Below are 13812 nucleotides of genomic sequence, written 5' to 3'. Positions count from 1 at the left end.
TGCCCTACTCCAGCGACTGTGGGCTTGGGAGAGAGAAGTTTCTGGTTTGCCTGCAGTGGAGATGGAAGCGGTAGTGGTGGTTCTAGGAATGAGGCAAAGATGGAAGGCAATGGATTATTCCCAGTGCGTAGATGGGGATGTGTGGGAGGAGGTTCTTCGGGGACATGGGTGTAGTGGTCTTGGGGTCGCTATTTGCAGTCCCTTGTGGCAACCGCCCAGTGGGTGGCGCGGGCGGTGGCCTAGAAGAACCAACCGTCCAAATCAAGGGTTTTTACTGTCACACTGGCCCGTCTTGTCAAGCTGTACTTACCAGCTGCTTATCCCACTTGCACGTCTCATGGGTGGTGATGATGGCATTTTGCACTGTTTAAGTGACGTATACTTTGTGATGTTTTTTTGTGTGGAGGTTAAGTCTTCTTTTTCCACTAAAGTCTTATACGCTAGTTGATCTCAAAACTTTTTCAGTGCCCTGGGAGTTGTTGCTCAAAACTGGGACTTCTTTTATTTTCATCTGTCCCAACCAAAGTTCGGCCTTTATAGTTTTTGTATTCTCTTTTTAGTGCACTTATGGTTTAGTGTTGTGTGAGCTGAATTGTAATTTCATATAGCGTACGGTTTTGAAATTTGGTGTCATAGTGGTGTGAGTGGCCTGACTGTTCCTGCTTTTTTAGTACTGATGTCAAATGTATGTTTGAACTGAGTTTTTTTTTGGGGGGGGGGGGGGGTTGAGATTATTTACGACGAAATTGTTCGTTGAGGTGTAGACAGATTTTATATAAATAAGAAATTTAGCAGAATAGACAAAAAATATGTATTTGAACTTCTTGCATTTTTGTAGTTGAACTTGTCAGATTTTATATAAATAAGAAATTTAGCAGAATTGACAAACATTATCTATTTGAACTTCTTGCATTTTAGTAGTTGAACTTGAAAGTAATATTTAATTCAGTGTTTTAAATTATGTACATTTAACAGATAGGCTATTAAGTTATCTGCTTTTTAGAGTTTTGTTGTTTTTGTATCATATTTTTCCTTTTTTATCATTCGTGGTGCAGAGCTAAAATTATTTTTATTTTTATTTTTTGTATTTAAAATTATTGCCTGTGAACTAGTATTTGAACTTTTATATTTTCAGTTTTCGAACATTTTTTTGTAGTTTATATTTCTTTTGCCTCGCACTCTGCTTTGTTTAACTGGCCTTATTGGTGGGGTGTTTGTAGACGATGGAGGCTATTGGGCCGTTTCCGGCCCAAATGGCCCGCGCGGGCGATTTGGGGACTGCTGGATGTGCGTGTGCTCTGGGTTTAGTCCCACCTCGCTAAGGGAGGAGGCTCTCGGCCTGTTTATAAGCGCGGCCGAGTCCTACTGGTCGGACTCCTCTAAATACTTACCTGAGCACTTATACATGGCGCTCGCTCTCTCTCATGACATGTGGGCCCTTCGGGTGGCCCTGTGTTGTGCAGATTACTAGGGATTTGCCGACGGTTCCGCCGTGGGCCTGAGTTCAAGTATCTAGCAGCGTCAGGTCCTGCCTGTCCTTGGGCGGTCAAGTTTTATTTTTATTTGGTTTAAAACTAGTACTTGAGTGCACCAGTAACTTTGACTGATACTTTTTGTTCTAGTTCTTCTTAGTTTTGTGGAAGTGTTATCTTTTCATTCGAGTTTTTTGCCTTCTTTTTGTGTTTGTTTTTGTGATTATTCTCAAGGGTCTTTTGGTATCATTTTCAGCACTATGGTACTTGCGTGTAGACTAATACTGATAGTCCATTCATAGTAGCACTTATTGTTGGGGAACGTAGTATTTCAAAAAAAATCCTACGATCACGCAAGATCTATCTAGGAGATGCATAGCAATAAGAGGGGAGAGTGTGTCTACGTACCCTCGTAGACCGAAAGCGGAAGCATTAAGTAACACGGTGGATGTAGTCCAACGTCTTAGCGATCCAACCGATCAAGTACCGAACGCACGGCACCTCCGCGATCTGCACACGTTCAGCTCGGTGACGTCCCTCCAACTCTAGATCCAGCTAAGGCTGAGGGAGAGTTTCGTCAACACGGCGGCATGTTGACGGTGATGATGAAGTTACCGACGCAGGGCTTCGCCTAAGCACTACGATAATATGACCGAGGTGGAAATCTGTGGAGGGGGCACCGCACATGGCTAGGAGATCAACTTGTGTGTCTATGGGGTGCCCCCCTCCCCCGTGTATAAAGGAGTGGAGGAGGGGGCCGGACGGCCTCCTATACGCGCCCCGAAGGGGGAATCCTACTCCTACTAGGAGTAGGTTCCCCCCTTTCCTAGTCCAACTAGGAGGGGGAAGAAAGGGAAGAGGGAGAGAAAGGAAAGGGGGGCCGGGCCCCCTACCAATTCGGATTGTGCTTGGGGGGCACCCCACCTCTTGGTTGCCTCCTCCTCTCTTCCACTAAAGCCCATGTAGGCCCATTAAGCCCCCTGGGGGTTCCGGTAACCCCCCGGTACCCCGGAAAATGCCTGAACTAATCTGAAACCTTTCTGGTGTCCAAACATAACCTTCCAATATATCAATCTTCATGTCTCGACCATTTCGAGGCTCCTCGTCATGTCCGTGATCACATCTGGGACTCCTAACAACCTTCGGTGCATCAAATCAAACTCACAATACATATCGTCATCGAACGTTAAGCGTGCGGACCCTACGGGTTCAAGGACTATGTAGACATGACCAACACTCATCTCTGATCAATAACCAATAGCGGAACCTGGATGCTCATATTGGTTCCTACATATTCTACGAAGATCTTTATCGGTCCAACCGCCTAACAAAATACGTTGTTCCCTTTGTCATCGGTATGTTACTTGCTCGAGATTCGATAATCGGTATCATCGTACCTAGTTCAATCTCGTTACCGGCAAGTCTATTTACTCGTACCGTAATGCATCATCCCGTGACTAACTCATTAGTCGCATTGCTTGCAAGGCTCATAGTGATGTGTATTACCGAGAGGGCCTAGAGATACCTCTCCGACAATCGGAGTGACAGATCCTAATCTCGATCTATGCCAACTCAACAAACACCATCGGAGACACTTGTAGAGCATCTTTATAATCACCCAGTTATCTTGTGACGTTTGATAGCACACTAAGTGTTCCTCCAGTATTCGGGAGTTGCATAATCTCATAGTCATAGGAACATGTATAAGTTATGGAGAAAGAAATAGCAATAAACTAAACGATCATAGTGCTAAGCTAACGGATGGGTCTTGTCCATCACATCATTCCCTAATGATGTGATATCGTTCATCAAATGGCAACACATGTCTATGGTTAGGAAACATAACCATCTTTGATTAACGAGCTAGTCAAGTAGAGGCATACTAGGGACATTCTGTTTTGTCTATGTATTCATAGATGTACTAAGTTTCCGGTTCATACAATTCTAGCATGAATAATAAACATTTATCATGATATAAGGAAATATAAATAACAAATTTATTATTGCCTCTATGGGATATTTCCTTCAGTCTCCCACTTACACTAGGGTCAATAATCTAGTTCACATTGTCATGTGATTTCACACCAATAGTTCACATCTTTATGTGATTAGTTCACATCTTCATGTGACTAATACCCAAAGGGTTTACTGGAGTCAATAATCTAGTTCACATCGCTATGTGATTAACTCCCAGAGAGTGATCATGTTTTTCTTGTGAGAGAAGTTTAGTCTACGGGTCTGCAACATTCGGATCCGTATGTATTTTGCAAATTTCTATGTCTACAATACTCTGCACAGAGCTACTCTAGCTTAATTGCTCCCACTTTCAATATGTATCTAGATCGAGACTTAGAGTCATCTAGATTGGTGTCAAAATCATGCATCGACGTAACTCTTTATGACGAACTCTTTTATCACCTCCATAACCGAGAAATATTTCCTTAGTCCTCTAAGGATAATTTTGACCGCTGTCCAGTGATCTACTCCTAGATCACTATTGTACTCCCTTGCCAAAATCATGCTAAGGTATACATTAGGTCTGGTACATAGCATAGCATACTTTATAGAACCTATGACTGAGGCATAGGGAATGACTTTTCATTCTCTTTCTATTTTCTGCCGTGGTCGGGTTTTGAGTCTTTACTCAACTTCACACCTTGCAACACAGGCAAGAACTCCTTTGACTGATCCATTTTGAACTCCTTCAAAATCTTATCAAGGTATGTACTCATCGAAAGTATTATCAAGCGTCTTGATCTATCTTTATAGATCTTGATGCCCAATATGTAAGTAGCTTTACAGGTAATTCTTTCTTTGAAAAACTCCTTTCAAATTCTCCTTTATCCTTTCCAGAAAATTCTACATCATTTCCGATCAACAATATGTCATTCACATATACTTATCAGAAAGGTTGTAGTGCTCCCACTCACTTTCTTGTAAATACATGCTTCACCACATGTCTGTATAAAACTATATTCTTTGATCAACTCATGAAAGCACATATTCCAACTCCGAGATGCTTGCACCAGTCCATAGATGGATCACTAGAGCTTGCACACTTTGTTAACACCTTTAGGATTGACAAAACCTTCTGGTTGCATCATATACTACTCTTTCTAATAAATCCATTAAGGAATGTAGTTTTGATATCCATTTGCCAGATTTCATAAAATGCGGCAACTGCTAACATGATTCGGACAGACTTTTAAGCATCGATACGAGTTAGAAAATCTCATCATAGTCAACACCTTGAACTTGTCATAAACCTTTTGCGACAAGTCGAGCTTTGTAGATAGTAATACTACTATAAGCGTCCGTCTTCCTCTTGAAGATCCATCTATTCTGAATGGCTCACTGATCATCGGGCAAGTCAATCAAATTCTATACTTTGTTCTCATACATGGATCCCATCTTAGATTTCATGGCCTTAAGCCATTTCGCGGAATCTGGGCTCATCATCGCTTCCTCATAGTTCGTAGGTTCATCATGGTCTAGTAACATAACTTCCAGAACAAGATTACCGTACCACTCTGGTGCGTAACGTACTCTGGTTGACCTATGAGGTTCGGTAGTAACTTGATCTGAAGTTTCATGATCATCATCATTAACTTCCTCACTAATTGGTGTAGGCATCACTGGAACTGATTTTTGTGATGAACTACTTTCCAATTTGGGAGAAGGTACAATTACCTCATCAAGTTCTACTTTCCTCCCACTCACTTCTTTCGAGAGAAACTCCTTCTCTAGAAAGGATCCATTCTAAGCAACGAATATCTTGCTTTCGGATATGTGATAGAAGGTGTACCCAACAGTCTCCTTTGGGTATCCAATGAAGACGCATTTCTCCGATTTGGGTTCGAGCTTATCAGGTTGAAACTTTTTCACATAAGCATCATAGCCCCAAATTTTAAGAAACGACAGCTTAGGTTTCTTGCCAAACCATAGTTCATATGGTGTCGTCTCAACGGATTTAGATGGTGCCCTATTTAACGTGAATGCAGCTGTCTCTAATGCATAACCCCAAAACGATAGTGGTAAATCGGTAAGAGACATCATAGATCGCACCATATCTACTAAAGTACGGTTACGACGTTCAGACACACCATTACGCTGTGGTGTTCCAAGTGGCGTGAGTTGCGAAACTATTCCACATTGTTTCAAATGAAGACCAAACTCATAACTCAAATATTCACCTCCACAATCAGATCGTAGAAACTTTATTTTTTTGTTATGATGATTTTCCACTTCACTCTGAAATTCTTTGAACTTTTCAAATGTTTCAGACTTATGTTTCATCAAGTAGATATACCCATATCTGCTCAAATCATCTGTGAAGGTCAGAAAATAACGATACCCGCCGCGAGCCTCAACACTCATCGGACTGCATACATCGGTATGTATTATTTCCAATAAGTCAGTTTCTCGCTCCATTGTTTCGGAGAATGGAGTTTTAGTCATGTTTCCCATGAGGCATGGTTCGCAAGCATCAAGTGATTCATAATCAAGTGATTCCAAAAGCCCATCAGCATGGAGTTTCTTCATGCGCTTTACACCAATATGACCTAAACGGCAGTTTTTTGCACTATCATTATCAACTTTGCATCTTTTGGCATCAATATCATGAATATGTGTATCACTACGACCGAGATTCAATAAACCATTCACCTTGGGTGTATGACCACAGAAGATTGTATTCATGTAAACAGAATAACAATTATTCTTTGACTTAAATGAATAATCGTGTTGCAATAAACATGATCCAATCATATTATGCTCAGTGCAAACACCAAATAACATTTATTTTAGGTTCAACACTAATCCAGAAGGTAAAGGGAGTGTGCGATGGTGATCTTATCAACCTTGGAATCACTTCCAACACACATCGTCACCTCGCCCTCAACTAGTTTCTGTTCATTTTGTAACTCCTGTTTCAAGTTACTAATCATAGCAACTGAACCGGTATAAAATAACCAGGGGCTACTATGAACACTAGTAAAGTACACATCAATAACATGTATATCATATATACTTTTGTTCACTTTGCCATCCTTCTTATCTGCCAAGTATTTGGGGTAGTTCTGCTTCGAGTGACCATTTCCTTTGCAGTAGAAGCACTCGGTTTCAGGCTTGGGTCTAGCTTTGGGCTTCTTCATGGGAGTGGCAACTTGTTTGACATTCTTCTTGAAGTTCCCTTTCTTTCCTTTGCCCTTTTACTTGAAACTAGTGGTCTTCTCAACCATCAACATTTGATGTTTTTGTTGATTTCTACCTTCGTCGATTTCAGTATCACGAAGAGCTCTGGAGTCATTTTCGTCATCCCTTGCATATTATAGTTCATCACGAAGTTATAGTAACTTGGTGACAGTGACTAGAGAATTCTATCAACCGCTATCTTATCTAGAACATTAACACCCACTTGATTCAAGCGATTGTAGTACTCAGACATTCTGAGCACATGCTCAGTGGTTGAGCTATTCTCCTCCATCTTGTAGGCAAAATACTTGTAAGAGGTCTCATACCTCTTGACTCGGGCATGAGTCTGAAATACCAATTTCAGCTCTTGGAACATCTTATATGCTTTGTGGTGTTCAAAACGTTTTTGAAGTCCCGGTTCTAAGCCGTAAAGCATGGCGCACTAAACTATCAAGTAGTCATCATACCGAGCATGCCAAACACTCATAACGTCTGCATCTGCTGCTGCAATAGGTCCGTCACCTACCGGTGCATCAAGGACATAATTCTTCTGTGCAGCAATGAGGATAATCCTTAGATCACGGAGCTAGTCCGCATCATTGCTACTAACATCTTTCAACATAGTTTTCTCTAGGAACATATCATAAATAAAACGGGGAAGCTATACGCGAGCAATTGATCTACAACATAGACAGGCAAAATACTATCAGGTACTAAGCTCATGATATATTAAAGTTCAATTAATCATATTACTTAAGAACTCCCACTAAGATAGACATCCCTCTAATCATCTAAGTGATCACATGATCCATATCAACTAAACCATGTCCTATCATCACGTGAGATGGAGTAGTTTTCAATGGTGAACATCACTATGTTGATCATATCTACTATATGATTCACGCTCGACCTTTCGGTCTCAGTGTTCCGAGGCCATATCTGCATATGCTAGGCTCGTCAAGTTTAACCCGAGTATTCCTCTTGTGCAAAACTGGCTTGCACCCGTTGTATGTTAATGTAGAGCTTATCACACCCGATCATCACGTGGTGTCTCGGCATGACGAACTGTAGCAACGGTGCATACTCAGGGAGAACACTTGTACCTTGAAATTTAGTGAGAGATCATCTTATAATGCTATCGCCGAACTAAAAAAAAAGATGCATAAAGGATAAACATCACATGCAATCAAATAAGTGATATGATATGGCCATGATCATCTTGTGCCTTTGATATCCATCTCCAAAGCACCGTCATGATCACCATCACCACTAGCTTGACACCTTGATCTTCATCGAAGCATCATTGTCGTCTCGCCAACTATTGCTTCTACAACTATCTCTACCACTTAGTGATAAAGTAAAGCAATTACATGGCAATTGCATTTCATACAATAAAGCGACAACCATATGGCTCCTGCCAGTTGCCGATAACTGTTAGAAAACATGATCATCTCATACAACAATTTATATAATCACGGCTTGACCATATAACATCACAACATGCCCTGCAAAAACAATTTAGACATCCTCTACTTTGTTGTTGCAAGTTTTACGTGGCTGCTACGGGCTTAGCAAGAATCGTTCTTACCTGCGCATCAAAAACCACAACGCGGTATAGTGATTGCTTTTTGATCTTCAGAAAGAACCATGTTCATTGAATCCGATTCAACTAAAGTTGGACAAACTGACACCCGCCATCCACCTGTGTGCAAAGCACGTTGGTAGAACCAGCCTCATGAACGCGTTCATGTAATGTCAGTCCGGGCCGCTTCATCCAACAATACCGATGAATCAAGAAACAACTAGTGACAGCAAGCAATATGTATACACCCACGCCCACAACTCCTTTGTGTTCTACTCGTGCATATAACATCTACGCATAGACCTGGCTCGGATGCCACCGTTGGGGAACATAGTATTTCAAAAAATCCTACGATCACGCAAAATCTATCTAGGAGATCCATAGCAACGAGAGGGCAGAGTGTGTCTATGTACCCTCATAGACCGAAAGCGGAAGCGTTAAGTAATGCGATTGATGTAGTCGAACGTCTTCGCGATCCAACCGATCAAGTACCGAACGCACGACACCTCCGCGATCTGCACACGTTCAGCTCAGTGACGTCCCTCGGACTCTAGGTCCAGTTGAGGCCGAGGGAGAGTTTTGTCAGCACGACGGTGTGTTGACGGTGATGATGAAGTTACTGACGCAGGGCTTCGCCTAAGCACTACGACAATATGACCGAGGTGGAAATATGTGGAGGGGAGCACCGCACACGGCTAAGAGATCAACTTGTGTGTCTATGGGGTGCCCCCCTCCCCCGTATATGAAGGAGTGGAGGAGGGGGAAGGAAGGGAAGAGGGAGAGAAAGGAAAGGGGGTCGGCCCCCCTCCCAATTCAGATTGGGCTTGGGGGTCACGCCCCTCCTCTTGGCGGCCTCCTCCTCCCTTCCACTAAAGCCCATGTAGGCCCATTAAGCCCCCAAGGGGTTCCGGTAACCCCCTGGTACTTTGGAAAATACCCGAACTAATCCGAAACCTTTCCGGTGTCCAAACATAACCTTCCAATATATCAATATTCATGTCTTGACCATTTTAAGACTCCTCGTCATGTCCGTGATCACATCCGGGACTCCAAACAACCTTCGGTACATCAAATCACATAACTAACAATACATATCATCATCGAACGTTAAGCGTGCGGACCCTATGGGTTTGAGAACTATGTAGAAATGACCGAGACTCATCTCCAGTCAATAACCAATGGCGGAACCTGGATGCTCATATTGGTTCCTACATATTCTACGAAGATCTTTATCAGTCAAACCGCATAATAATATACGTTGTTCCCTTTGTCATCGGTATGTTACTTGCCCGAGATTCGATCGTCGGTATCATCATACCTAGTTCAATCTCGTTACAGGTAAGTCTCTTTACTTGTTCCGTAATGCATCATCCCATGACTAACTCATTAGTCACATTGCTTGCAAGGCTCATAGTGATGTGTATTACTGAGAGGGCCCAAAGATACCTCTCCGACAATCGGAGTGACAAATCCTAATCTCGATCTATGCCAGCTCAACAAACACAATTGGAGACACCTGTGGAGCATATTTATAATCACCCAGTTATATTGTGACATTTGATACCACACTAAGTGTTCCTTAGGTATTTGGGAGTTGCATAATCTCATAGTCATAGGAACATGTATAAGTTATGGAGAAAGCAATAGCAATAAACTAAACTATCATAGTGCTAAGCTAACGGATGGGACTTTTCCATCACATCATTCTCTAATGATGTGATTGCGTTCATCAAATGACAACACATGTCTATGGTTAGGAAACATAACCATCTTTGATTAACGAGCTAGTCAAGTAGAGGCATACTATGGACACTATGTTTTGTCTATGTATTCACACATGTACTAAGTTTCCGGTTAATACAATTATAGCATGAATAATAAACATTTACCATGATATAAGGAACTATAAATAACAACTGCCTCTAGGGCATATTTCCTTCACTTTGTTCTTAGTCTGAGATTTTTTTGGGGGGGGGGGGATTACGAACTGGTGCTTCGTTGTACCTTTTATTGTAGTAAGTATGTACTATCTGATCAAGTGTACTAGTACTGTCATTCTTAGTTTTCCAGTGTATGCTGATGCTTCTTAACTTTTTCTGTTGTAGTACTTGTTAATCTTCTAGCAGCTACATATGAATGAGAACAGTACATGAAGTACTAAGAATTTTTGCTTCAACTTTTGAAGTTTTGTTAAGCAACTCAAATTGTACTGATTGTTTTCAATGTTATGTGTTCTATACAATACTGAATCGAAACTACACATGGAACATCTTTGCGTGATTAGTTGCTTCATAACTAGTACTGAAGAGCAGCCACAAAGTTCCATTCAGAAGCTACTTTGAATTTTAAATGATGGATTAACAAAATACGAAGCTACCAAACTTATATAATGAGATAAGCAAAAGAATGTACTTGATGACATAAGTAAACTTGTTCAACCATGACAAGCACAACATAAGCATACTGGTTCAACCCAACAAGAGCAAACTATGATTTTGAAACAACAAGATAAAAGGCAAGCACAAGTGGATGCAAAACGAAGGCAGGCTTTGATGTATCTTCATCCCTAATAGGGGCAGTGGAAGTCGGGGTCAGCCTCCTGCACTTTTGAAATTTCCCAACCATTTGTGATGTTGTCGATTATGTTCCATGACTTGTACATGGCGTACACATCTACTCATGCGTACTCGATGAGGTTGTATTGCAGCGGGCTGATCCCCCATAGTTTGTGGTCTTCCTGCGTGTTGATGTTCTTCTTCATGCCTTTGTAGAATGGGTGGATGACGTTGGCTGCAACATCAGTCAAGGAGTCGTACTCTTTTCCGGTGTATGGAACTCTCCAGATGCGCTGAATGTCGATGTACTTGTTGGGGTTGATCTTCAAACCATACATCTTCAGCCTCTCTTTATTTCCTTCAATGTTGAAACCGGCAAATGTGAACAACTTCTCATACTTCAGCATCTCGTTGAGGCGCTTGGGCCTGCAAGGGGAGAGACATTTTGAAGATTAGCATTACTTTGATGTTTGAATTCTTCATTTTTGTTTTGTTTTACAAGCGATGAATCCATGAAGTAGATGCTTATATAGCATAATTAATGTATGAATGTACTTCAGAAACTAGTAAACAAAGTTCTGAAATTAAATTCAAGTACATCATGTTACTTTTCTTTTTGGATTATACATAGTTTGAGTTAATGTTGTATGTGCTGATTTAGTACTTGTTTAGTTTACTTTTGTTGAATAGGACTAGGGCAACACATAACCAGTGCTTCGCCAAGTTCTTAGTTTTTTTCTTATGAAAATAACATTAGACCAAATTCAGAAACTACTTCACTACATCAAGTTCAGAAACATCTTTTTAATACATCGAGTACAGAAACTACACTATCGGATCAAGATCAGAAACTACACTAGTACATCAAGTTCAGAAATTAATCTTTTGCGAGATTTTTCAAATAGTAATCTAGTGCATCAGGTTCAAAAATACATTTGTAGTGTATCTACTTGAGAAAATGCAGTAGTGCATCCACTTTCACAAACCACACTAGTACATCTAGTTGGGAAACAAGTTTGATGAAATTTTTAGATACAGTACTAATTAAACAGATGAACCAAACAGGGAAAATGAGTAGGATGGGTCACCATTTTGTGGCCGCTGCGATCTGGTACACCAAGCAGAGTTCCTCCATGCACAACTATAGGACTGCTGCCATCTGGGGAGGTTCTTCTTCCCTGGTGTACCGCACACCAACGCCGATGATCCTACGAATCAAGCCGCCAGCCTTCCTCCAGAGCCTGGAGATCATCTTGCCGGCCTTGTCTGGTTCGCTGGTGCAGATGATCTCCAGTGTCTCCTTGCCATGGAGATCAACCCCTGTGAGGGTTTTGGTGTACTCGCGCTTCTCACTGGGGACGTGAACGTTGTCGAGGATGCTGCTCTTGTCGGACGTCTCGCCATGATGATGCTTGGCGGACGGTTCCTCCGCCATTTCCCTCCTTCGGTGACTGTGGGCTTGGGAGAGAGAAGTTTATGGTTTGTCTGCAGTGGAGATGGAAGCGGCAATGGTGGTTCTGGGAATGAGGAAGAGATGGAAGGCAATGGGTTATTCCCAGTGTGTGGACGGGGATGTGTGGGAGGTGGTTCATCGGGGACGTGGGTGTAGTGGTCGTGGGGTCGCCGTTTGCAGTCCCTTGTGGCAACCGCCCAGTGGCTGGCGCGGGCGGTGGCCTGGAAGAACCAACCGTCCAAGACAATTTATTTGCCAGGGTATTAATCTGGTCGCATTGATCCATCTTGTCAAGCTATACTCATCAGCTGCTTATCCCACTTGCACGTGTCAGGGTTGGTGATGACGGAGGTTTTGTACTCCTCTACTGTGGGTACTTGGACTGGTGATTGAAGTGTAATTGAACTTACCAAATACCAGTTAGACTATGTATGTCATGCTAATCTTTTTTAAAACAATTTTTTTGAAAGGATTGTTTATATCAGCATAATCTTTGAAAGTATTTTTTCAGATAAATTAGTTTATCATCAGTATAGGTGTATTATATTTGCATTTGCTTGAGGTAATTATTTTTATGTACTGATGGACTTTCTGAACTAGGACTAGCAGAACCAGGCATAGCTTGTTTTTGCTGAGTTACTGGTCGACAGTAGTGTTCACGGGTGTGTTTGGTTACTCTGCCTTGTACTGACGAGTGAGAATTATCAGTATTGATGTACTATAAGAGTTTAAATTTTCCTTAACATATTTTTGCTGAGTTACTGGTCGACAGTAGTGTTGGCGTTACATAAATGCAGATAAGTTTTTTCAAATATATTTGTGACTGCATTCAAAATGATTAACAAATGGTTTACATAATAATGTCACTGGTCCAGCAGGCACAAATCACAAATTATATCTTGACTATAGTACTAATCGAGAAATTGATGATAAAGCTAAATAAGTTTTGGTAACGATAGTGTTTCTGATATGTTTCCTCATTGTGTACCGAGGCAACTGAGAGTACAAGCTTATTTTTCAGTTGAGGCAGCAGCATAACCACTATGGATTCTTCAATCTTGAGCTCCTCCTAACTGGCCCCGAAGTTGTCCCTTGTCGGCGCCCTTTCCTGGTTGAGCCTTGGCAGCTTCATCATCAGTTTCAGTTTCCTTGTCCCCAGTACTGTCATCTTCATTGTCTTCGTCTAATTGGTCGTCATTCTCTTCAAACTCTTCTTCTTCATCCTCTTCTTTTGATTTTTTGGAACTCTGGACCTTGCCATGTTTTTGTTCAGCGCCACTGACCTGCTTGCCACTTTGCATGTGCGGGCATTATGTCCATCAGTTCCCCCACACTTGCGGCAAGTGTACCTGTTACGTGTGTCGTCTCCATTGGTAGAAACCTGGGCAGCTCCAATCTGCTTCTGCAGATCTCGCTTGTTGATAATGGCATCTGTGCAGAGTGGGCATGTGCGGTAATTATGATTGGTCACGACGTTGCAGAATCCGCATGCCCTTATCCCGAGAGGTTTGCCGTACAGGCCAAATTCCATGCGCCTGATGGGGCGTGGCAGCTTTT

The 13812-nt window shown here is 41.8% G+C and overlaps 1 protein-coding gene across 1 annotated transcript; it reads right to left on the bottom strand.

The window, feature by feature from the left end:
- Nucleotides 1-10924: 10924 nt before the first annotated feature.
- On the bottom strand, nucleotides 10925-12237 carry LOC147964764 (uncharacterized). Its single transcript, XM_087530151.1, has 2 exons — nucleotides 11990-12237; nucleotides 10925-11228 (listed from the first exon to the last, which is right to left on the bottom strand). Exons 1-2 carry the CDS (start codon nucleotides 12235-12237, stop codon nucleotides 10925-10927), a joined length of 552 nt encoding a protein of 183 aa, XP_087386277.1.
- Between the last annotated feature and the right edge of the window lie 1575 nt (nucleotides 12238-13812).

This window comes from Triticum urartu, chromosome 6A, assembly GCF_056163025.1.
Source record: "Triticum urartu cultivar PI428250 chromosome 6A, HENAU_Tu73, whole genome shotgun sequence".
In the NCBI taxonomy this organism is placed as follows: Eukaryota; Viridiplantae; Streptophyta; class Magnoliopsida; order Poales; family Poaceae; genus Triticum; species Triticum urartu.
The sequence above is the reverse complement of the archived record's forward strand: the minus strand, read 5'-3'. Positions and strand labels throughout refer to the sequence as shown.